We start from the raw sequence: 27,251 nt of genomic DNA, 5'->3' as shown, positions 1-27,251 counted from the left end.
CAGAGCTCCTTAAGTAAACCCTATGTTGTTGATGTTAAGTGCCTTCGAGTCGGTTCCGACCCATAGCGACCCTGTACAGGGTTTCCGAGGGTATAAATCCTTACGGGAGTAGATAGCCTCATCTTTCTCCCGCGGAGTGGCTGGTAGTTTTGAACCGCTGACCTTAAGGTTCGCAGGCCAATTCGTAACCACTATAGGAAAGAGTAAATCTGCCCCATGGGGTTTGCAAGGCCATGTATCTTTACAGAAGCAGCCTGCCGCCTCTTTCTCCCAGAGTGCCTTGTAAATTTGAACTGCCAATCTTTTGGTTACCATCTGAGCACTTTGACACACCACACTACTAGGGCTAAGTTTGTTCTAACATGTTTCTCCCATTTTTCATGGACCATTGATTTTGGCTTTGGTCAGAATGGTCTGCAAACAACTTTATTATATTGTAAATGTGCTTTGAGAGCTTTATTTAATACATATTCTACTAAATGTTTGGTTTCAGTTTTTTTTTTAAAACCTATTTTCTGGAGATAATGACTCCTTAATGTATCTGTTGTATAAACTGCTATTTTCATATGTCATATTTGCTGAAGGTAGATCCTGCTTGGGTCGACCTGTCTGTGTGAGGAGTTACCTACAGGGCCTTTCCTGAGTTTTTTCCTAGCCATTGTGCATTCTCACATCCGCCTAAGCTCTTGAGAGTCCTGCTAGAACTCAGGAAGGCACAATAAATTAAGTTGAGGGCTGAAGTCCATTTCCAGGTCACTGCCTTTTGCCTCTTTCTTGTACCTTGTTCACCCCTGCGACCTTGTTTGGAACAGTGTTATTTCTTCGTAAAACATTCTTAATGAGTCTATTTACCTTGCATGCCCAATGAGATTGTGTTTCATGTAATAAATTCACTGCTCAAACATAGTCCTTGCAGCTGTTGAAGAATTAGCTTTTCAACTGAGGGAGGTGTCTGTTTGCTGGGTGACCTCAGTTATCTACTTTTCTTACTTTAACAGTATTGTAAAACTAGGTGGAGGTTTTCCTTTTTGCTTGTTTGTGGGTTTTTTTCCTCTTACATATACACCCATGTCAGTCTTGAGCATAGTTATGCCCAAAGAATAAGAATTTTCAAAGCAAGGAAAAAGGAAAATTTCTTTTGTAAGGATTGCTAATTTGGTTTCTCAAATATATTTGTCCGAAGAACTTAATTATCAGTTGCCATGGAGCTTAGGGACTGTTTTTAATCAGAAATAACAACTTCATCCCTCAATTAATTGTTACTAGTAAAGACACAGACTGTGACTGGTTTGATGTTGCCTCCTTACATTTCTCCTCCCATCAGCATTAAGGAGTTATTGTTGCTTAGTGCATAGGTTCCAACCCATACCAACCCTGTATAGGGTTTCCAAGGAGCAGCTGGTGAGCTTGAACCACCGACCTTGCAGTTCAAATGGCTTTGCAGTCTGGCGCATTAACCCACAGCACCACACCAGGACTCCATTAAGGATGTAGAAGCAGCAAAAAGCTTGGGCTATCTGTAACAGCAAAAACAACATGAAAATAGTTGTCATGGAGTTGGTCTGACTCATGTCAAGCCCATGTTTTGCAGAGTAGAACTGTGCTGCATAGAATTTTCAAGCTGTGGTATTTTGGAAGCAGATCCCCGGGCCTTTCTTCCACAACACCTTAGGATAGGTTTGAACCACCAACTTTTTGTTTAGTAGTCGAGCACCACCCAAGAATGACCAATTGCTGTCAAATCATTTTTAACTCATGGTGATCCCTGTTGTGTGTCAGAGTAGAACTGTGCTCTGTTGCTGTTGTTGTTAAGTGCCATTGAGTTGGTTCTGATCCATAGCGACCCTGCATAGGGTTTTCCAGGAGCAGCTGGTGAACTTGAACCGTCAACCTTGCCATTCCAACCGAATTTGTAGTCCAGCATGTTAACTCACAGCGCCACGCCAGGACTCCAGAACTGTGCTCTATAGGGTCTTTAATGGCTGATGTTTCAGAAGTGGATAACCAGGACTTTCTTTCAAGGTCTCTTTGGATAGACTTGCACCTTTAGCCTATAGGTTAGCAGCCAAACAAATTAACCTTGTAGTAACCAAGGACTCCACCTGAAAAATAAACCAAAATCCACTACCACCGAGTAACTGATGGGTTTGAACCATCAACCTTGCAGTTTGTAGCCCAGTTCCTACCTCACAGCACCAGCAGGATTTCTTTCCTGATACAGACATTCTCAGAAATAGCAATCTACTATGACTAGATTCCCAGCTAACCCAATTATGTAATCTCAGCATTAGAAATCAAAGAGCCCCTGCTAACAGAAGAAACTAATCTAGGTGTGCACTAGACATTCTCCAAGCATACCTTCTGATATCACAGTATTTGCCCTGTGAGTATATTCTGGAAGAGTATCTGTTATCATACTTATACGTGTAAAAGATTTATTTTTGTTTTCCAGACAAATATGAAATGGAGATATTCCTTTCAAACAAATTGTAAGCCTGGAATGTATGTTGGAAGGTTTTATTTACTTCCATTGTAGTGCCACCTGACCTCAGTAGCTCATTTAATCATATTATTTCACCTTAGGGCAGAATTGCACACAGGCTAGCAGGATATCTGCCTACCTATTACTTTAAAGTTTTTAGAAAAGAATATTGCATGTTCTAGCTAGTAAGGCATTCTAGGCTCTTTTCCATAACACATTCCAGAATGCTTGGAGGAGATTCTCCTCATGTCTGATCTAAATCCTTTCTGCCTTTTAAGACTTCTGTATCTCATCTTGACCTCAGTAGAAGTAGATGCTGTGTGCCATGGAGTTGGTTCTGACCCATAGCGACCCTGTACAGGGTTTCCGAGGCTGTAAATCTTTACGGGAGCAGAACACCTCATCTTTCTCCCGCGGAACAGCTGGTAGTTTCAAACTGCTGACCTTGCGGTTCGCAGCCCGATTCATAACCACTCGCTGCCAGAGCTCCTTCAGCAGAAGTACATGCTCACCATTATTTGATGTTTAGGATTTTGAAACCTGCTATTGTGTGCAGTCCTGGTGCGGCACTGTTCAGTAAGCACCGGATCACAGGATTGGTTTGGACTGCAAGGTTGGTAGTTCAAACTCACTAGCTGCTTCTTGGAAACCCTATACAGGATCACTGTGAGTCAGAACCAACTCAATGGAACTTAACAATAATTGTATTCCTAACAGACCTGGTATGGCGCTATAGGATAAGCACTGGACTGTTAACCACAAGGTTGGTGGTTCAAACCCTCAAGCTGCTCCCTGGAAACCCCATACAGGGTCACTATAAGTCAGCACCAACTTGACGGCACTAAATAACAACATTTGCAATCCTGGTGTGGCGCTGTAAGATAAAGTGTTGGACTGCTAGCCACAAGGTCAACAGTTCAAATCCAGCACCTGCTTGTTGAAAACCCTATATAGGGTTGCTTTGAGTCTGAACTTAACTTGACAGCACTTAACAACAACTGTATTTCCTAAGAAGCCCTGGTGGCCCAGTGGTGAAAACACTCAGCTGCTAACCCATAGGTCAGTCGAACCCACCAGCTGCTCAATCTGCAGGAAAAAGGTGGCAGTCAGCAAACGTAAAGAGTCACAGCCTTGGGAACCCTATGAGGCATTTCTTTCCTGTCCTAAAGCATTACAGTGAGTCAGAATCAACTTGAAGGTAATGAGTTTTATTGGCTTCCTATATTCTTACCTTTGTTCTCCACAAACATATCCCACACAAGACTTTGTTGCTGTTGGATTTGTCATCTTGTTGTTCCCTTCTGATACTTCCCCAGAGTATATATCAGCAGATCCTCAGTGTCAAATAGGAGTTTGTCTATATAGAATAAGTCAGCAGGACCCTGGCTGCGAGGAGCTGCCTACCGACCTTGTCATTTCACCACTTCATTTCTTTATAACAGGTATCAAGGGGAGCTTTAGAACTAATTACAGCACAGGCTCAGCCCCCTGAAACTTAGGCCAGTAGGTGTTCTTTCTTGTTTGAATATAAAACCAAGCAAGGTTTCAGCAGAAAAAAAGCTCTGGAAATTTTCTCCATCACCCCTAAAAGAGAGTCTAATCAAGAGACCATTTCTCTAATGGTCTTCCTCTGACATTCTTGCTTGTCCCTAACGTGGCTGACCTTTAATGCTCTGTCCCAAGATGGAACCCCGTAACACACACCTCCCATCTTTCCCACATACTGGTATTCATATGTATACATAGTCCTGAATTTGAATGGCCTTAAAAAAATTTTTTTTTAATTAAGTATTAAAAACAAATCACTGCCATCAAATGAATTCTGACTCATAGAGACCTTATGGTATGGAATAGGACTGCTCCATAGGGTTTCCAAGGCATTTATTTATTCATTTATTTATTGGTTAATTGGGTGAAGGTTTAAAGAGCAAATCATTTTTATATTCAACACATTTATACTCATATACATTTTGCTTCATCTAATTGATTACAGTCACCTCAGTGTAGCCTCACTTACCCTACTCTTTGCTGTTTCCATTCCTCCTCCTTTCTTAACCCTGACAAACATTGTCCTTGCCTAAATGCTGCCCTTTTGTTCTCACATTCTTACATGCTTGAGTATTCTAAGGCGTGTACACCTCACTAGTGTTATTGTTCCCCTTATTAACATGCCTATCTTTAGGCTGAAAATTGAGCCATGGGGATGAGTTCAGTTCCAAAGCAGAAAGGTGACTGAGGGTTCCACCAGACTTTATCTGACAAGTAAGCCTGGTGTCTTTTATAATTTTGAGTTCTGTTCTCCATTTCTGCTACTTAACTCAGTACCATCTCTGAATGTGATCAGTTTTAGAGCAGTTGGAAGTCGTAGCCGTATACCATCTAGTTCTTCTGGTCTCATGGTCATGGAGACTGATGTTCATATTGTCCATTAGGCTAGTGAACTAATTGTTTCCCTGCCTCTTCAATTTCCTTCACTCTTCTTAACTTCTGAAAGGAAGAGACCAATAGTTGCACCTTTGATAATCACTCATGAGCTTTTAGGATCCCAGTTGCCATTCACCGAAATAGTATGTAGAACCTTGACTTTGTGGACTATATTATGCCAGTGGACCTTGGTGTGCCCCTGAGACTATGATCCTGAGTCTCCACACCCAGCGACTCAGTCCCTCAAAGTGTTTGGTTATGTCTAAGTTTTCATAACGTTGTCCTCTGTATGGTCCTCCACATTCATGGACATATTTACAGCAAAAGTAAATACACATGTACAAATATCCTATGTCAGACCTATATATATTTATTAGTGGATATGCTTATACTGCCCCTCCCACACCTGTTCAGCTTGCATGTCTGTTCAATTGTATATTGGCTTCCCCTTCACCTAAATAGAATATGTATTAATTTCTCTCCAAGTTTAGAACCGTCTGTTCTATCTTGAAATCTGCTTGACTTCCACTCCATTTATAAGTTCTGTAGCTACACTTTTCCCTGTTTTGACTTTTGTCTTTGTTACAAATTGATCTCTCTGATTCGCTATTGTAAGTCCTGTAGGTTTGTTTTACTTTGAAGACTTCTCTATGTGGGTTGATGTGTGGGTGATGTTGTCATGTATATTAATCTCAGGTTGTCTACTGTTACTGGTTCTCTGTCCAAATAACTCTCCTTTGTATTTCTTGTAAGTTTGGTCTGGTTTTCATAAATTACTTTACTTTTTGCTTATCTAGAAATTCCTCATTTCGCCATCATATTTAGAGGACTGTTTTGCTGGGTATATGATTATTGGTTATCAGCTTTTTTCTTTGAGGGTTTTATATATGTTATTCCATTGCCTTCTTTCTTGCATGGTTTCTGCTGACAAATCAGAGATTAGTCTTATTGATTATTTTTTGTAGGTAACTTTTCCTTTTTTTCCCAAGTTGCTCTCAAGATTCTTTCCTTATCTTTAGTTTTGGAAAGTTTGATTATGATATGTCTTAGTGATTTTCGTTTGAGGTTTACCCTGTTTCAAGTTTTTCAGCTTCTTGAATGTGTATCTTCTTATCTTCTATGTTAGAGAAGTTTTCTTTCAAGACGATTTGACCATTTTCTCTGTGCTTTTTTGGTGTTTTCCTATTCTGGAATTTCAGTCACTTCATAAATTATTCCTCTTGATTATGTCCCACATAATTCTTGGATTTTCTTTGGACTTTTCCTTCCTTTTTTCTGATTGTTCCACTAGCTGATTAGTGTTGAGAGATATGTCTTCAAGCTCACTCGTTTGGCCTCTCAGTATTTCATTTCTACTTTACCCTTTCAGTGTATTATCTATTTCTGAAATCTTAATATTAATCATGTAGATTTATTTTTGTTATTTTCATATGGTTTCTAATTTTTCATTTATTTTACCCATTTATTCTTGTAGTTGTGATATTATGAATTACTTCTTGTCTCTTCTAGCCATTTTCTGTAATTTCCACCAAAGAACATTTCTGTCTTAACAGGCCTGGGGTAGAGAAGGTGGGAGAAGATATTGATAGGCTGACTTGATACAGATGTGATTGTTAGCAGAGTTAATTCTAATTATAAAACTCTATGGGTTTAAAATGACCAGCTCAGAATCAGGAGTGGAAATTTCACTGCCATCAAAGTAGAAGAGCTAGGAGTGGAGGTGTCCTTTGGCCCCCGAGATCCCTGCATATTGAACCTCCTCGACACAGGGACAGAAAGCTGTGACACTCGAGGAGTGGCAGAAGAGCAGCAGCAACAGAACCAAGAACTAGTACACAGGATAGAGCAGTGGACTTGACAGACATGGAGCAAGTAAAGTTAAGTGACTTTGGATAGGAAGTGTGCTTGTAGAGTCAAGAGCCTCTTGGCACTTAGTATGGAAGTTAGGTTTGCTGATTCATGGAGTTCGAGTTGAGTGCCTTCAGGCTGAGGCTTATGGGAGAGTGGTGAGTCCTATGGGCATTTATTCAGTAGCTGACTGGAACAACTGTGTCCTGAGCATTGTAACCTGTTAACGTCACTAATAAATCCTGTAACTGTGAGCCCTGTGTGACCATGTCAATGAATTATTGAACCTAGTTGAGTAGAGAGGGCTGTGGGATGAATGATTGGTACCACATGCCACATATTTTCACATTAGTGTTTTCCTGAGTTCTTATAAAGTTGTGTCTATGTTTTCCTTAATTTTGTCTGCAGCTTTCTTGATCTTCCTCTCAATCCCTTGAAGGTACCTAAATTTCATTCTTTTGAATTCCTTATCAGGTAGTTACAATGTCATTTCTTCTTCAAAAGGTTTTTTGGCTCTGTATTTTGTGTGCTTGATTGAACCACTTTGCCTTGTTTTGTCATATGAGCTGGAATTATTTTCTGAGACATTGTAGTGTTGCTATATTTGCATTTAATTGATGATTGTATGTGCACTCTTAGGCATTCATCACCTGTCTCCTGGTGAGTGTGATAGAGAATGTGAGTATTTGCACAATGCTTTGTCTTGCTGTTCATGTAGATGAGGTCAGGTTTTACTGGTGTAGGCTGCTGTCTATCAGTGATCATGTGGCGTCAGAGTGGATATTGGCCCTCACCCAGTAAGGAGGTGGTGCGAATGTGGCTGGTCATGTGTGCACAGCTATTGTGTCTCATCAGGTGGAACAAAAAGAAAAAAAATAAATAAAAGTAAGAGATTAAAAACTAAACAGGAAAGGGGAGAGAAAGCAGTGGAAAACAGGCAAACAACAGCAAGGAAAAAAGAATTTAATAATTAAAGGAAACAAAAGCAGAAAGGCAAAAAATAAAAATAAAAATGCTTGGGGAAAGAAGAGGATAGTAAAGAAGAGATAAAGAAAAGGAAAGGGGGAAAAAGTAAAGCAAAACAGAATAAGAGAAAGAGAAAAGCAAAGCAGAGAAAGAACAAGTAAAAGAAAAGAAAAACAAAACAAGAAAGGAGAAAAGTGAAACAAGAGCATTGGTCCAGAGAAGAGCAAACTGGGGCCTGGGGAGAAAGGAAGGGCAGAGCATCCAAGGGGCTAATGAAGTGGGGAGGGGAGGGGCAGGGAGTGGTACTAGATAGAGCTGGGTCTAGATGTTGTCTGGGGGCAGTGTGACTGATTATGGGAGTGGCCAAGACCTGGTACTATGAGTTCTGATGGTCTGATGAGGCAGAATTCAGGTGCCTCAGGACTTGGGGAAGGTGCACTTGGAACAGCTCTGACCTCAGGTAGAGCCAGGGTTTATGCAGGGTGAGGCTTGTCTCCTCCTGATGGGTGGGTGAGGATGTGGGCTGGCCATCATTTTGGTCACCAGGAGGATGTGAATCAAGGAACAATCCCATCCTTCTAGTCACCAGCTGCATCACAAAGCACAACACAAGTGCGTTTGTGTTTTGAAGTCGCTGTCTCTATTGAACACTGCTTGCAAAAGTTCCAAGGGCAGCTTCTTGTCAGTCCAGTTAACAGTTCACCCACCTATCTCCTTTCTTGCTGCTTCTGTTCAGCTTCTTCTCCTAGCTAATATTCAGTCCACTTCTTTATCTTTTTCTCTGGAGCTTAGGGTTTCAGAATTATCGTTCGTATTTGTCTCATTTGGTTTCTCCTGGTTTTGTTGTAGAGGGTTTGTGTAGTGTGTCTGCCTGGTCTGCCATCTTGCAATACTGTATACATTTATGGATGTAGACTGACACATCTTTCTCACGAAGAACTGCTGGGCAGTTTGGAACTGATCTTTCATTTAACATCTGAGTGCTTAGCCATTGTGCCACCAGGGTTCCTTATTACATTTTTGTTGTTAAGGTGCCATCAACTTAGTTCCCACTCTTAGCAACCCTGTATAGGGATCCCAAAGCTGTAAATCCTTGAGGGAGCAGAAAGCCTCTTCTTTCTTCCACAGTGTTGCTGGCAACCGAATTCCACCAGGATTCCTTTTAACTCTCTGTAAATGTACGTGAAGATACCTCTGGATAAAAATAAAACAAGAAATAAATAAACAACAAACCACTTCTGTCTGACTAGTAGCCACCCTGTAGCAGAGTAGAACTGCCCCCGTAGGATTTTCAAGCAGGTAGTGGGTTTTGTTTTGTATTTAATTTTTACATAAGCAGGACTGCCACATCTTTCTCCTGCAAAGCGACTGGTGAATTCTAAATTCCTACCTTGTGGCTATAGCAGTTAAGTGGAATAATCACTGTTAATATGTGGGGATCCACTACTTTGGAATGGCAACCATTTCTTTTTGATACAGTGACTGTGTATTCTTTCCATCTTCTTTTGATGCTTTCTGCATCACTCAGTAATTTGCCCGTAGAAACCTTCAGTACCACAAGTCAAGGCTTGAATTTTTTCTTCAGTTCCCTCAGCTTGAGAAATGCTGAGTGTATTCTTCCTTTTTGGTTTTCTAACTCCCCAGGCCTTTGCACATTTCATTATAATATTTGACTTTGTCTTCTTGAGCTACCCTTTGAAACTCTCTGTTTAGCTCTTTTACCTCCTCATTTCTTCTATTTGCTTTAGCATCTTTATACTGGAGAGCAAATTTCAGAGTCTCTTCACTTTGCTTGGATTAACCATCAACACTCCATGGAAGCAGCAATCAAAAAATCAAATGATGTACTGCATTAGGCAAAACTGTTACACAAGACCTCTTTAAAGTGTTCAAGAGCAAAGTTGTCAGTTTAAGGACTAAGGTGCACATGACCCAAACCATGGTATTTTCAATAACCTCATATGCATGTAAAAATTCAGTAGTAAGGAGGACTGTAGAATTGATGTATATGAGTTGTAGTCTTGAAGGATAGTATTGAAAAGTACCATGGTCTGCCAAAAGAATAAACCAATGTGTATTGGAAGAAGTACAGCCAGAATGTTCCTTGGAAGCCAGGATGGTCAGACATTCTCTCTCATACTTTGGGCATAATTTCAGAAGGGACCAATCCCTGGAGAAGGATATATGTTTGGTGAAGTGTGGAGAGTCAGAGACAATGAGGAAGATCCCCGATGAGATGGATTGACACTGTGGCAGCAGTAGTGGGCTCAAATGTAGCAACCAGGCAGTGTTTCGTTCTGTTGTGCATTTGGTTTCTATGAGTAGGTATTGACTTGATGGCACCCAACAACAACAACAATGATAACTAACTTGGAATGTTTTTTAATATGATTAAAGGGCTTAAGTCTGCCTTACAATATTATCTTTGCAAAAAGAATCAAGAATGCCTGCTAATTTGTTAATTACATAATCGGAATATTTATAAAGGCATTTTAAAAACCCTTTATTCAAATGTCTTAGTCCCTTGAGTATTTATAAACAATTAAAATTGGCCAATTTCAATGACACTGTTAACAGTTTTTGAGCTACTTGATTTTTTTCATGAAAGAAGCTTTCCGTTGGACCTTTATCCTGGCTCTGTTCATGTCCATGGCCTTAAAACCCATGTAGATGGCCATTTTCCCATGAGTACAAATTTGGGAGATTTTACTGTGTTGCCAATTCAACCTGTAGAAAGATGACATTTCCACTTGGTTTTTCTGGCACAGAAATACTTGGTTGACCCTCTTAGTCTAAGATCATTAGACTAGGATGGCAGTGGAAAAGTCAAATCATTCAAATACCGAGAACAAGGTGGAAAGGCAATTTGGCATACCTGGCTGAGGTCAGTGTCAGAAGGTGGAGAGAGAAATGGGAAGGCCTGTAAAGGTGATTAGTAGGTGGCTGTGTGCTGTCGAATCATTTCCAACATATATATATGTATGTATATATAATATACACATATGCAGAGAGAAAGGTTAATATATACATAGAGAGAGAGGTTTATGTCAAGGAAATGGCTCACACAGTTGTAGAGGCATACACGTTTCAAGTTGTGGGTCAGATGTCAGACTGAAGGCTTCTCCTGACTCACATAGCTGTAGGAGTTGATGAACCCAAAATCAGCAGGTCAACTGGAAGTCTTCTGACTGCAGAGGCAAATGAGTTTAAGGTTGTCAGGTAGGATGGCAGGCTACCGACAGCTCCCAGGGTTGGCGGGCTATAATACAGCAGGCTACCAGCTCAAGTCCAAAGAACCAGAGGTCAGATAATGAGCCACAACAGACCTTAACCATTATACATAGCTTGAAAGGTTTTAAAAATGATAGAATTTCACTCTTAACATTTCACAGTGAACTGTTGTGATTTTTAAAGTTCCATACATCTTTTCTTTTTATTCTACCCCAGAGGGAAAAGCTGTCCAGATTAACCATGTTTTAGGACTAAAGAATTATTCATTGAACACACTTGAGAAAGGCAGTGGCGAAGGTCCTGTGAGGACTCTGTTTGTCTCCAGTCTTACTCTGGGATACAGGAGTAAGATCATTCCTAGTTGCCTATCACTTGCCACACAGTGATTGGTCAGAGGTGTAAAAAGAAGGTAATATCCTCCTCAGGAGGGAGAGCAAGCCAATCGGAAAACTTTGCCATGCCATATTTATAGAGTTGTATTACTCCTGAGATTCCAGTGGAAATTTGTCCAAAATTGTGTATGATTCCACCAGGAGGCTCCCTGCTTGCTGTTTTGCATATTGGTCAGGATAGGAAGCAGGACCTCCCCATTACACAGTTCCTGGGGGAAGAATTCTCTGAAAAGGAGAAATCTATAGAGTTCTGTCTCCCAGTGGTGCCAGAAAGAAGTGACTGCCAAGATACTGCTGGTAATTAGGACTTGGCACCAGGTGTAAGTGAGACTGAGAGCTGTTTGTAGTCTCATTAATGCAACACACACTACTATGTGCACATGTGTACTTGTGTGTGCACGTATGTACACATTTGCACACACACATGGCGATTATTGCTCACAATGGAGAGATGGAGTGTGGTTCTGGGCAGCCTGGGAACATAAGACTCCAAGTCCAAAGGCCTTTACTCCCATGCTAATCTAGTAACATAGTAATTAGTGCTAAGACCCTAAAATTAAGTTCACTGACACTTTGGATCTTGAGAGCATTCTCATGAAGACTCTTTGGCCAAGAATGTACCCATGTAATTAGCAAACATCTTAATTACACACTTGTAGTCTATGCCATTGATAACATATAAAAATAATATAAATTAGATAAAGAGAAAAGAATTCCAAGAGAGGCTGTGTTGCAAGCAGGTTAAGATCAGGGCCTCTGAGCCAGATGTCTGGATTCAAATCTTAGTCCTAATGTTAACTCACTCTACAACCTTGAAAACGTATTTCCTCTCTCTGCTTCACTTTCTTCATTTGTGAAATGGGAATGATAATAGTGCCTAATCCTGGTGGAGTGCTGTGGGTTACTGCGCTAACATCTACTCTACTCGGAAACCCTGTGCAGGGTCACTATGAGTTGGAACCAGCTCGATGTCACTTAACAACAACAATCTTAGGGTTATATGGACTGGTGGATTCTAACTGCTACCCTTTTGGTTGGCAGCTGAGCACTTAAACATTGCACCACTAGAGCTCCTTATAGGAATTTTTACCAATGTTTGTTGTTATTGTTAAGTGCCGTAGAGTCAGTTCTGACCCATAGTGACCCTCTATAGAGTTTCTGAGGAGCGGCTGGTGAGCTCGAACCACCAACTTTGTGGTTTTGCAGTCTGGCACATTAACCCACAGCACCACACCAGGACTCCTACCAATGCTTAGGAGCTTTAAATCAGAACACAGCATGTATTCAAAGAATACAAATTTTCAAACATTTTGGAAAGACTTCTTGGAGTGATATGTGTATAATTACTTAATGTAGTCTCAAGATCCATGCTTTTAGAAAATATATTGAATGGATACACTTGGATGAAGAATCTGGACATTAAGTTGTATATTACTTTGAGTTATTTAGATAAATATAGATTACTCAATTTCAAATGTGTCCCACATATATTCACAGAATCATAGCATGAAGCAAAATATAACTGAAATGCTAAAAGTAATATTGATAATCTGCTCAATAGGTTATGCTACAGGCTACAGCCTTATATATGAGTGCTAGAAAAAAATATTAAACATTCTCCTTTATGCTATTTCATAGCAGTGACCTTAAATCAGCCATCAGATTAAACACAGCGTTATAAACCTAAGGCCTAAAACAAATGTTAATTTTATAATTAATTTTCAAGCAAATATCACCTTTAATAAAATTCAAAAAGATTACAGTTGACTGTTTCTAGTCAAATTATGGTTCTTATTATCAAGTGTCACAAAAGATGAGAGCATTTTAATGAATTAGAATTTTTTAATATTTATAATAGTATACGAAAGAAAATAGCATTGAAATACTATTTCAAATGCTGGTAATGATTTTCAACATGTTTTCATTTGCCTTATGTATTTAGTCTTCTGTCAAATAGAGGAAATGAGCAGCAGCATCTCAGTTTTTCAGAGGGATTAATTGGGGCTTAGTGTGAGTTCATGTGATGCAAAGGCAGGCCCAGGTAACTAACTCCCCTTATGGCCACTTCATACTGTTAAGTGCTTTCTCACTCTCTTTGTGAGTTCATTTGACTACCATTTTGGACTCTCTAGGTGTTTGGTTCTGTTCTTCTCTGTTTTCCCTAGTCAAAGGGAAATGATTTCTTCTTTTGTTTCTTCACTCATTCATCACCTACTCATTCATGTAATTGCATATTATATGCACAACACTATTGGGCGTAATTTGACAGCATCTTCCTTTTACTACACAAAAATATGAGACATCTGACTTTAATTTGAAATAATTCTAAAAATCCTATTTTTCTGTCTGAATCTTTTATGGATGGAAAGTCTATAAATAAATGAAATGGTGAAATTCTTGTAAAGACAGCAGTTATGCTTTACTTATCTATTGTGCCCAGTTCCAGTATTTAAAAATGTGTGATCAATCCACTAAGAAGACATATTCTAACATAATTGAAAAAGATAAATGGATAGTTCTACAGTGATAGTTGAAGAAGTTAACACATCGTTTTTGATGATGGTTAGGACAACTAGAAAGAAACTCTGCAATGATACAGAAGATATAAATAACACTATAAAAAAAACAACCTTGTGGACATATGAAGGCACTTCAAAACAATCTGTGGATAAACAATAATGAAATATTTCCAGGAGTTTTTGAAACTCCTTCATATACAGAACACACCACTCAATGTTAGCACAGCACACATTCTTCTACAATGCACATGGATCCTTCTTCAGAACAGATCATGTATTAGGCTACAAAGCAAGGTTCAATGAATTAAAATATATTTGAACACAAAACATACTCTCTTATCATAATGTTGTAGAAGGAGAAATCAATAGCATAAAGAACACAGACAAAACTAAACACATGGAAATGGAATGCATTAAATACGTGTGGGTAATGGTGTTCCACCATTCATCTGTCAGTTTGCCATGCTATGGTGACTTTTGTGTTGCTGTGGTGACGTTTGTGTTGCTGTGGTGCTGGAAGCTATGCCACCGGTATTTTAAATTCTGGCAGGGCCACCTATGGTGGACAGATTTCAGCTGAGCTGGCAGACTAAGTCAGACTAGGAAGAGGTAGAGTGCTTGCTCTTCTTCTGAATGCTTAGCCACTGAATACCAGCGGAATGTTGTCAGACATAGTGCTGGAAATTGAAAACATTTTAAATAGCACCAGATTATTGTCAAATATGGTACCAGCCTCTCTTTTGAGGTTGGAAGGCACTCAGATTATGATTGGGGAAGAGAAGAGCTGCCTCCTCAAATTAGAGTTGACTCTGATTACGCAAATGGAGTAAAGATTTTGGGACCTTCCTTTGCTGATAGGGCACAACTCAAAATGAGGAGAAACAGTTGCAAACATCCGTTAATAATTGAAACATAGGATGTACGAAGTATGAATCTAGGAAAATTGAAAGTAGTCATAACTGAAATGGAACATATAAACATCGATATGCTAGGTGTTAATGAGCTGAAATTAACTGGGAGTAGTCATTTTGACTCTGACAATCATGTGATTTATTATGCTGGGAATGGCATCACATTCATCATCAAAAAGAGCATTTCAAGATCTGTCTTGAAATCTAATGTGTTCTCTGTGATAGGAAAATATCCATACATCTACAAGGAAGACCAGTTAGTACCACTGTTACTCAAATTCACACATCAACCACTAACGCCAGTGATGATGAAATTCAAGACTTCTAACAACTTCTTCAGTCTGAAGTTGATCAAACATGCAATCAAGATGTATTGATAATTACTAGTGATTGGAATGCAAAGGTTGGAAATAAAGAGGAAGGATCAGTAGTTGGAAAATATGGCCTTGGTGATAGAAATGATTCTGAAGCTCACATGATAGAATTTTACAAGACCAATGACTTCTTCAATGCAAGTATGTTTTTTTAAACAACATGAAAGATGACTGTACACATGCACCTGTAAAAATGGAATACAGAGGAATCAAAATAACTGCATCTGTGAGAAGAGACGTGGAAAAGCTCCATGTCATCGGCCAAAACAAGGCCAGGGAAAGACTGTGAAGCAGACTGTCACATACACTCATATGCTTTCAGGCTGAAACTCAAGAAAATGAAAACTAGTCAATGAGATATAAAACTTGAACATATCCCACCTGAAAACAGAGACTGTCTCAAGAACAGATTTGATGCATTAGATACTAATGACTGAAGACCAGAAGGGCTGTGGAATGACATCAAGAGCATCATACAGGAAGAAAGCAAAAGGTCATTTAAGAAACAGGAGGAAAGGAACAAAGAGAATGGATGTCAAAGTAGACTGAAATTTGTTGTCCAGTGTGGAAATGTTAAAGCAGATGAAAGAAACAAGGAAGTAAAAGATCTGAACAGGAATTTTCAAAGGGCAGTTCGAGAAGACAAAGAATTATAATAAAATGTGCAAGGACCTGGAGTTAGAAAACGTAAAGAGAACACACTTAGCATCTTTCAAATTGAAAGAACTGAAGTAAGTAAAAATTCAAACCTCAACTTGAAATATTAAAGTATTCCATGGATGCAAATATTGAATGGTGCAGAAAGCATTAAAAGAAGATGGATGGTATACACAGAGTCACTGTATCAAAAATAAATGGTTGATGTTCATCCATTTCAAGAGGTAGCATATGGTCAAGAACCAATGGTACTGAAGAAAAGAAATCCAAGCTGCACTTGAAGGTATTGGTGAAAAATAAGTTCTGGGAATTGATGGAATACAAATTGAAATCTTACAACATACTGATGCAATACTGGAGGTGTTCACTTGTCTATCCCAAAAAGTTTGGAAGACAGCTGTTTGGCCAAGTGATTAGAAAATATCCATATTTATGCCCATTCCATAGAGAGGCAACTCATCTGAATGTCGAAATAATTGAACAATATCATCAATATCACACGCAAGTAAAACTTTGCTGAAGATAATTAAAAAATGGCTGCAACGGTACATCAACTAAGAACTATCAGAAAATCAAGCCCGATTCAGAAGATGTGGAACTAAGGGTATCATTGTTGACATCAGATGGATCTTGGCTGAAAGCAGAAAATACCAGAAAGATGTTTACTTGTGCTCTACTGACTATGCAGAAGCTTTTTGTCATGTGGATCACGACAAGATATGGACAACATTACAAAAAATGGGTATTCCAGATCATTTAATTGTGCTCATGAGGAACCTGTACATAGACTAAGAGGCACTTGTTCAAATAAAACAGTGGGATACTGAGTTGTTTAAAATGAGGAAAGGTGAGCATCAGACTTGTATTCTTTCACATATTTATTTCATCTGTATGCTGAGTAAATCATCTGAAAAGCTGGATTATATGAAGAAGAATGTGGCATCAGGATTAGAGGAAGACTCATTAACAACCTGAGATGTGCAAATGATACAACCTGGCTTTCTGGAAGCAAGGACTCTTAAAATACTTACTGATCAAGATCAAAGACCACAGCATTTAGTGTGGGTTACACTTAAATGTAAAGAAAACAAAACTCCTCACCACTGGATCAATAAATAACATTATGATACATGGAGAAAAGATTGAAGTTGTCAGAGACTTCATTTTGTTTGGTTCCACCATCAGCACTCATGCAAGTAGCAGCCAAGAAATCAAATGGCATATTGCATTAGGCAAACCTGTTCACGAGACCTCTTCAGAGTGCTCAAGGACAAAAATACTAGTTTGAGACTAAGATGTGCCTGACCCAAATCATGGTATTTTCAGTAGTCAACTTTCATATGCATGTGAAAGTTCAACAGTGAGTAAGGAAAACCATAGAAGAATTGCTGCATTTGAGTTGTGGTATTGGAGAAGAATATTGAAAATACCATGAGCTTGTCAGAAGAACAAACATCTATTGTGTTGGAAGAAGTAACAGAATGCTTCTTAGAAGCCAGGGTGGTGAAACTTCTCTCATACTTCTGACATGTTATCAGGAGGGACCAGTCCATGGAGAAGGACTTTCTAGAGTGGAGAGTCAGTGAAAAAGAAGATGACCCCCAACAAAATGAATTGGTGCTATGACAGCAGTAATGGGCTCAAACCTAACAGTGATGGTGAGGAAGGGACAGGACTGGGTACTGTTCGTTCTGTTGTGTTTAGGGTCGCTGTGAGTTGGAAGTGACACAATGGCGTCTGACAACAACAACAGTGTTGCTGTTATTGCCATCAAGTCAGTCTGACTCATAGTGACACTGTGTGAAATAGAAGGAAACACTGCACAGTTACCTTTGCTATCCTCACAGTCATTGCCAGTTTGAGACCATTGTAGTCATTGTGTCTATCCGTCTCATTTGGAGTCTTCCTCTTTCTTGCTGACCCTGTGCTAAGCTGACCCTCTGCTTCTCCATGGACTGGTCCCTCCTGATAACATGTTCATACTATGGGAGATTAAGGAAATTTACGATGTGTTCATTCCTTTGGGAATCCATAATGTGTACAATAATTTTTACCAACACCACAATTCAAAGTCATCTCAATTCTTGAATCTTCCTTACTCATTGTCTAGCTTTCACATGCATATTGCTGTTCTTGTTAAGTGCCATTGAGTCAGTTCCAACTCAGTGACCCTGTATACTGCTTCCGAGGAGTGACTTATAGATTTGAGCCACCAACCATTCGGTTAGCAGTTCAGTGCTTATTTTACAGTGCCACACCAAGACTCCATTGCATATTAGACAATTGAAAATAACCTGGGTTTAGGTCAGGTGTACCTTAGTCCTCAAAGTGTAATCTTTGCAAGTTAATGCTTTAACAAGGGATTTGTAAAAGATTTCCCCAATATTGTATGTTTTGTTTTCTTGAGTGCTGATTGTTGGGGCATTGATTGTCGATCCTAGTAAAATGAAATCCTTGACAACTTCAATCTGTGTTTCTATTTTTCATGATATTCTTTATTGATTCAATTATGAAGTGTTTTCTTTATATTGATTTATAATCTATACTGAAGGCTGTAGACTTTGATCTTCATCATCAAGTGCTGCAAACCCTCTTTGCCGCCTGAAAACAAGGTTGTGTCATTGCATATCACAGGTTGTTAATGAGCCTTCCTCTAATTCTAATGCTATTCTTTATACTCCAGTGACTCAGATTATCTGCTCAGCATACAGACTGAATAAGTATGGTGAAAGAACACAACCCTGACACACAACTTTCCTCATTTTAAACTATGTTGTTGTTGTTAAGTGCCATCCAGTCAGTTCCAACCCATAGCAACCCTGTATACAGGTTTCTGAGGAGTGACTGGTGAGCTTGAACTGTCAACAGTACGGTTCAAACCAAATATACAGCCCAGCGAATTAATCTACAATGCCACTTTGTAGTTATTCCCTTATTCTGTTTAGACTGCCTTTGGTCTATATACAATTTCCACCTGAACATAATGTAGTGTTCTAGAATTTTCATCTTTGAAATGGTATTATAGTTTGTTGTGATCATAACAATCAAATTCCTTTGCATAGTCAATAAAACACAAGTAAATATCTTTCTGGTATTCTCTGCTTTCAACCAAGATATGTGTGATATCCCTAGTTCCACATCCTCTTCTGAACTGTCTTGAATATCTGACAGCTCTTTGTCAATGTACTACTACAACAGTTTTTTAATTTAGCAAAATCTTAGTTCTCTGTGGTATCAATGATACTGCATTCTATAGGGTCAGCTTTCTTTGGAACGGATACACATATGAATCTTTTCCATTGGAATGGCCACATAGCTTTCTTAAAAATCTCTTGGTATAGGTGAGTGAGTGCCTCTAGTGCTGCATTATTTTGATGAACGATTTCAATTTATATTCTGTCCATTCCTGTAAATTTGTTTTTCACCAGTTTCTTCAGTGCAGCTTGGACTTCTTCCTTCAGTCTCTTTTGAAATGATTGAGCATCAACCAGTTTTTTTAAATATAGTGACTCTGTATTCTTCCCATCTTCTTTTGATGCTTCCTGCATCATTCAATATTTTACCCATAGAATCCTTCAATACTGCAAGTCAAAGCTTGAATTTTTCTCTTCAATTCTTTCAACTTAAGAAATACCAAGCATAGTCTTCCCTTTTGGTTTTCTAACTGTAGATTTGGTCTTTGTACATTTAAGTATACTACTTTACTTTTGTCTTCTTGAGCTGCTCTTTGAACTTTCCTGTTCAGCTCTTTTACTTCCTCAATTTTTTCCATTCACTTTAAGAGAAAGTTGTTTAGTTTTATGTACAAAAATGTAGAGGCTGATTTGGGGGGAAGAGAGGCAGGGAGGGTGTGTATTGGTATAACGTAGACCTGAATTTTTTGTTGTGTAATTATTAATTCTTGTAAGTGTCCAATTTGGAGTTAATTTCTCTCCGCTTGTTGCAGGGCTTGCTTTTCAGGTTGATTGCTCTCCCGTTTATTCAGTTGGAATCTATGAATCATTTTCTTTAAGTTTAGTATTTCCAAGGTCCTGTGGGTGTTGTAAAAGGGCAGGAACACCCAGTCTTTGTGTTTCAGCAGTTCACTATGTACCTGGATACACAGGGCTAATTGCATGTGGATAAAATGCCATACATAAGAAAGTGATTGCTCACCAGCAACAAGGTAAAGATAGGTAAGCACTAGAGAGGCCCAGCCGGGACCAGGGAAAGCTAGTTAGAGGGAGCAGAGACAGCATGAAAATAATACATAATTAGACATTGTTTGTTGACAGCTCTTTCATAGATAGTAAGTAGGAGTTATGAGTTCATATGATACTTAGTTTTGACAACATAGTTGCGACATATGTAATTAGCATATGAAGTAATTTGTACTTCATCTGAACTCTTTTATATGTATCTTACACTGAACGGCTGAATTATCTTGTGTAGATTTTTAACCTCTCTGATGTCAATTTCCTCACTATAAAGTGATAATCCTAATACTACCTACTCATAAAAATTAGTAAATTATTAATTTATATAAAGCCTGTGGAGTCCTGGTGTGGCATTGTGGGTTAATATGCTGGACTGCAAAGTAAGTCTGCAGTCGACAAACCTCCAATAGAGCCCTGGAGTCCTGGTGTAATGTTGTAAGATAAGCACTGGACTTCTAACCATAAAATCAGTGGTTCAAACATACCAGCCACTCCTTGGAAACTCTATACAGTGACACTATGAGTCAGAACCTTCTCGACAGCACTTAACAACAACAACAACATAGAGCTCTGGTGGAGTAGTCAGTTATGCTTTGGCCTTCTACCCACAAGGTTGGAAGGCTTTCTCCTCCATAAAGATTACAGCCTTGGAAACTATCAATATAGGTTTGCTATGAATTGGAATCAACTCAGTGACAGTGGTTTTGGTTTATTGTTGTTTTAAGAACAGTGCTTGATATTTGTACACATTCTGAAATTTTTCATTATTATTTTTATCGTTATTTTATATGCCCTACAGTAGAATTTTGTGCTTCATTTCTTATCTCCACCACTAGGCTGAACACATGTTAAGGAAAGCATAAGGCTAGAGCTTACTGAAGATGACTAGCTGGAGTCCTGTGCAGCCTGTAGAGTGTCTCTCGTGAAGATGTGTAGCATGAATTGAAGAAGGAATTTACTCTCCTAATTTTATGAGTGTGTTGCTGTAGGATAATCACTAGACTGCAAGCTACAAGTTTGACAGTTCATACTTACCAGCCGCTCCTCAGAAACCCTACTACAGAGTCGCTATGAGTCAGAACCAACTTGATGGCACTTAACAACAGCAGTAATGTTAACACGTAATAAAAATTGGACTTTTCTATACATTTTCTTTTAGAAAACTATTTCAAAGGGAATGCTCCTATTGGTTTAAGAAGAGTAGAAGAAAAGTATGCTTTATTTGATATAAGGCAATGTTGGATTGAAATTTAACTTGTGTATTCCAAACATAATTTGAATTTACCCCTATTACTTTATCTGTCTATAGTATCCCAAATACGTTGTATGTGTATAAATATTATTTATTTATTTATTTTACAGCTCGAAAGTCAAAGAAGTTGGGCAAGTTAAAAGGGATTCATGAGGAGCAGCCACAGCAGCAGCAGCAGCCGCCGCCACCCCCGCCACCCCAGAGTCCTGAGGAAGGAACCACCTACATCGCTCCCGCAAAAGAGCCCTCAGTCAACACGGCACTGGTTCCTCAGCTCTCCACCATCTCACGGGCACTCACGCCTTCGCCTGTTATGATCCTGGAAAACATCGAGCCTGAAATTGTGTATGCAGGCTACGACAGCTCAAAACCAGACACAGCCGAAAACCTGCTCTCCACTCTGAACCGCTTAGCAGGCAAACAGATGATTCAAGTTGTGAAATGGGCAAAGGTACTTCCAGGTAAGATTTCCTCTCCTCTCATGGTCTGCATCCTGAACTAATCCAACTCAGGGCAACAAACTTTGCTACGCCCAGCAGCACTATTGGAGATGTTGTTGTTGTTGTTAAGTGTCATTGAGTCAATATCGACTCATAGCAACCATGATTAGGGTTTCCCGAGGAGCACATGGTAAGTTTGAACCACCAACCTTTTGGCTGATCCTACAGCGCCACACCATAACTTTCCATTAAGTCCTAATACCAAATTTTTAAACTGAAGTCAAATTGAAAAAAATCTGGTTAATGTGTTAATGTCCTCTGAAAACACAAGGTAAAGTGTTCTATTGTTAATATAACACATATATCTATTGATTGAAATGGAAAATTTCATCCTAAGAACATTAGTTAAGTAAAATATGTTCTATTTGTGAAAGTGCAAGCTGAGCCCATTCTCTTAAGCTCATATAATCAGGACGAATGACTCCTGGTGTGGCACTTTAGAATCTGCACAAACTTGAAACTACAAAGTCAGCAGTACAAACCCACCAGCCACTTCTCGGAAACCCTATACAGGGTCATTATGTGTCAGAACCAACTCGAAGGCACTTAACAATCTAAACAAAGGCATTAGTAGTTCAAGCTCACCAACCGCTCCTCGGAAAGCCTGTACAGGGTTGCTATGGGTCGGAACTGACTCAACAGCACTTAACAACAACAACATCAAGTAAGTTGTATGAGACCTGGTCAGAACATATTATCTCAGTCTTTTTAATTGTTCCTAAAATTTCTACTTTAGTTGTTTGTTCTTTTATTACAGAGGTTGTTTTTTTTTTTTTTTTTTATTATTTACTTATGCAAGGCCCCTATTAATTTATATGAGTCCCTGGGTGGTGCAGTTAACATGCTCAACTGCTAACTGAAAGATTGGAGTTTCAGGTCCACCCAAGGTACCTAGGAAGAAAGACTTGGATATACTGTTTGAAAAACCTTATGGAGCTCTATTCTGCTATGACATACATAGGGTTGCCATGAGTCAAAGTCAAACTGACAGCAATAGAACTGGAAATAGAAACATAGCTTAAAAGTTATTCTATGAATTCATTAATCCAATGCAGTTTCTTGGCTTTCCTATTATCAACCAGTGGTGGTGATGGTGGTTGTGATTGTGTGCAACCGAGTCTGTTCTGACCGTGTCCAAGGCTGTAAATCTTTACGAGAGCAGAAAGTCTCAATTTTCTTCAATGTAGCAGTTGGTGGATTCGAACTGCTGACCTGGCAGCTAGCAACCCAGCTCACAATCCATGATGCTACCAGGGTGTACCTTATTATTCAACCCGTAGCCGTAAGAAACAAGATATATCTAGCCTCCACGAGTCCTCGAAAAGGAACTTTCCCAGGTGAAATTTTATGAAGAGGAGAAAAGCATGATGCTACTGTGACTATATCAGAATTAAAAATCCACGACCGTTTAGGTGATTTCAACTCTGAGGGACCTGTATGACAGAATACAAGTGCCAGGGTTTCTGGTGCTGCAGATCTTTTGGGAGCAGACAGCCTCTTCTCTCTCCCACAGAGCAGCTGGTGGGTTTCAACTACCAACCTTTCAGTTAGCAGCTCTGAGTTGGATTCGCTTTAATCCACTGCACCAACCGAGGGTGAGAAAAGGGACAAAAAAAAAAAAAAAAAGACTCAAAGTCCCTACAGGAAGACTTTGAGAAGGAGAGGTCAGTGTGTCAGTGTTGGGGATCCTTATTTTACTTTAGAATATTGCTGAAATCCAGTGTTATCCTAGACTATGAGAAACAAGGAATAATACTTTTTTTAGCCAACACAAACTCATGAAAATTAAAATCTCCCGCCATTATTGCACATCCTCAGGTGTTGACAGTTACTAAATTGCACTTTATTTGAATGAATCAAATTGTGCAAGTTAATACAGATTCTTTCCATGTGACCAAGGGTTTTAGACCTTATCCATGTGGAAACTGTCACTAAGCTTTCCAGTTTGGCTATTCAGTCTCCTTGAGAATTTAGAGTGAATTTAAAGTAAAACATGTAACAGGTAAGACCATGGTGAGTGTGCTGTAATTGACTATTGAACTGATTTGAGTCTGTTAGAAAAAGGTAGCTGTTTGGAGTTGACTTAAGTAGCTTCTTCCTGGAATATACTTAAATGCTAAGTGCATTTCTGTGATTAATTGTTCTGTTCTTCAGGATTTAAAAACTTGCCTCTTGAGGACCAAATTACCCTAATCCAGTATTCTTGGATGTGTCTATCATCATTTGCCTTGAGCTGGAGATCGTACAAACATACGAACAGCCAATTTCTCTATTTTGCACCAGACCTAGTCTTTAATGAGTAAGTACCTATTAATTAGCCTTCGTAAAATAAACTGAAGATTTATTTGTTATGCTTTTTTTTAGTATAATTTCTAAACAGATGAATATTTGTGAGATAATCTGATACTGGCACTCTTTTGATAGCAAAAAAAAAATCTATAGTTTGAGAAATCAAAAATTAGTTTCTGCAAAATGTAATGCACACTCTGAATATATATAAATCAATGTGTGTATATGTGTATTATTATGTGGGAATTGTCCCAAAAGACAGATGATCCAGTTGGCTCTGAAATTTCAACTGGTACATAGCCACAATTAATAGAAAGCAGTCCCTATCGGTATTTAACTCCACTAGGGAAGACTGTAATTTCTAGGAAGTGTGAATGTATAAAGTGCCCGTTTTTGCAAGCGTTCATATTGTTAACCATATATAGCTGCTCAATATATTTTCATGACAATCATAATTACCCTTCTTTGCTATAATAAAAAAAAGCCAAAATGTTATTCTGTAGCAAAACATTTTTAGTTTTATGGTGTATTTTAAAAGGTTGAAAGAACTGACCTGGATTTTTCTTTGATCAGGAATTCTTTCCTGCTTCTGTTCACATTTTGATACTTTTTGCATTCACCATTAGCACATTTCATTTAGGTTTGCATTCAGAATTACATCTTCGTAATTGTTGGATCAAGGAATGCTTAAGATTAAAAGAGAGCATTTGAATTATGATAGTAACTAGAGTTGTACTCTACCAGATGGCTTTCTGTAGAGATATGGAACTAAAGGATTCAATAGGGAAGGAGACAGGTGAGAAGTAGATTGGTGATAGAAAGAAATCAACCACTACAAACAATTAAATACAGACATGTGGTGCCTAAGTTGTTACGTGATTTTAAGTCAGTTCCGACTCATAGTGGCCCTGTGTAGAGTTTCCGAGGAGCAGCTGATGGGTTTGAACCATCAAACTCATGGTTATCATCCCAGTGCTTACTCTACAGCACCATACCAAGACTAATAACCAGTAGTAATTCATATAGGAGCTCCAGTTCACCCCAGGATGGTATATCACAAAGATGATTGTAGTTCAAAGATAAATTAAGAACATTGGTTGATAATTTTTTAAATGACCTCTCTTTTGGCACCTTTTCACAAAAAAATGATAGTACTGTTTAAATTTTCACCAAAAGTTTGACATGAAGCCAAACATCTAGTATGCACATTTTAATTCATTTGTTTCCCTCCATAATCAACTGAAATTTTGGAAATTAGCAATAAGCTTGTTTTAAAATAACTTCTATAAACCAAGAGGAAAAAAGAAGTCAGGAAGGTCTTTATTTTAAAAGGGTACGTAGGTGAGTAAATGAGAATATATATTCATGCCGTTTAGGGTGCCTGCATTTGCCTTTGTTTTTATAGAGAATTTAAATGACCCATTTAATCTGATTTAGTACAAATATTCACCCTTTAATTGTGTCTAAACATCTGAATGCACATTTTCCAAAAATTTCAAGAATCCTTTTTAAAGAATGAAACTTAAGGAAAAGCACCTTATATTTGATAATTTGGATAGTTTATGAAAAGCCTTGGAAACCCTATACAGGGCAGGGCGTCTGTATGACACAGAACCAATTCAGTGGCACTTACCAGCAACAACAGCATAGCATTTTTGAAGGACCCTTGGCAGTGCAAACAATTAAGCACTGGACTGCAAGCCAAGAGGATGGCAGTCCTAACCCACCCAGTGGCTCTGCAGGAGAAAGATCTGGCGAACTACTTCTGTGAAGAGTTACAGCCAAGAAGACCATATGGGACAGACAGTTCTGCTCTGTCACATGGGGTCACAATGAGTAGGAATTGGCTCAGTGGGATGCAGGAACCGCAACAGCACAGCATTTTGGAAATGAATATGAAATTATAAGAAATCAAAAAGAGAAAAGGTCACCTAAAGATTTTTATGCAATTAATTCTGTTCTATAAAATAGCAATTGAGGCAACCTTTGCCCTCAACCTCAATGTAGATTTTTCAAGTTTTCTATCAGCCGGCAAGAATATCACTGAGTTTCGATTTCCACGGGTGGACTACTCCCAGGAAACATTTGGAAATGAAATTAAGCTTTTTGGTCAAACCACATCAATAAAGAGAACTCAGTGTGGGGCATTACAAAGGCTCACCTGCCAGTCAAATCTGAATGCGTATGTGTGCTTCATCCTGCATTTATTCAGCAAATATTTATTAACTGCCAGCAATGGTCTAGGAAATTAAGGATGGGAAAAAAAAAAGTTACAGCTTTTTGCATCATGGAGGAGACAAAAATTAAAGCAGCTTGTAAGTAAAATTATAATAAATATTGAAAGATGTGGTGCTTTGAGAGCATTTAACTGGAGGTATTGATCTAGTCAAGGAGCTCTGGTAGCGTTGTGGTTACGAGTTGGGCTTACAACCTCAGGGTCAGCAGTTTGAAACTACCAGAAGTTCCGTGGGAGAAAGATGAGGCTTTCTGCTTCCATAAAGATTCACAGCCTCGGAAACCCTGTGCAGGGTCGCTATGAGTCGGAACTGACTCCACACTGCTTAACATCAACAACAACATTGATCCAAGTCAGGAAAGGCTTTCCTGGGAATGAGTGAACACCAATTAGGTGAAGGAAGGTTAGAAGGAGGAAATTTGACAGAGGCTGAGGGATTAGCATGTGCAAAGGCCCAGTGACAGAAAGGGATGTGCTCCTTCAAAGATCTGAGAGCAAGGTAGTGTGGCCTGAGCCCCGGAATGGGGGGGAACACGGGTAGGGGGAGTGGTACAGATCATATGGGCTTTGGAGTCCACCTTAGGGGCTTTATTCTGTTTCCTAAGAATAGTAGAAAGGTCACTGAAGTGTTCTAAGCAATGAGGTATGTTCAGTTTCTTAGGACTGGGGTGGCAAAACATGACAAAGTAGGTGGCTTTAAAGAGCAGAAATGTATTCTCTCTCACCATTTTGGAGGGCTTGCGGGAGAATGAGTGAGGATGAAAGTAACACATATTGTTGTTGTTGTTAGGTGCCATCAAGTCGGTACCGACTCATAGCGACCTTATGCACAGCAGAACAAAACACTGCCCAATCCTGGGCCAACCTCACTATTGTTGTCACACTTGAGTCCATCGATGCTGCCACTTGGCTAATCCATCTCATTGGGGGTCTTCCTCTTTTTCTCTGACCCTCCACCTTACCAAACATGATAT

The 27,251-nt window shown here is 39.1% G+C and overlaps 1 protein-coding gene across 2 annotated transcripts in view; it reads left to right on the top strand.

Moving 5' to 3' along the window:
* NR3C2 (nuclear receptor subfamily 3, group C, member 2) overlaps nt 1-27,251 on the top strand; it is a 477,644-nt gene that overhangs the window by 352,732 nt on the left and 97,661 nt on the right. The window contains exons 4-5 of one of the 2 annotated variants that reach the window (XM_006870870.1): nt 21,363-21,713; nt 23,907-24,051. In XM_006870870.1, coding sequence (XP_006870932.1) covers nt 21,363-21,713; nt 23,907-24,051 — 496 coding nt within the window. The remainder of the gene's footprint in view (nt 1-21,362; nt 21,714-23,906; nt 24,052-27,251) is intronic. The other variant, XM_006870871.1, reaches the window with a different exon arrangement.

The sequence above is a fragment of the Chrysochloris asiatica genome, unplaced genomic scaffold (genome assembly GCF_000296735.1).
Source record: "Chrysochloris asiatica unplaced genomic scaffold, ChrAsi1.0 scaffold00155, whole genome shotgun sequence".
Lineage (NCBI taxonomy): Eukaryota > Metazoa > Chordata > Mammalia > Afrosoricida > Chrysochloridae > Chrysochloris > Chrysochloris asiatica.
Note: the sequence above shows the minus strand (reverse complement) of the source record. Positions and strands in the feature narration are given on the sequence as shown.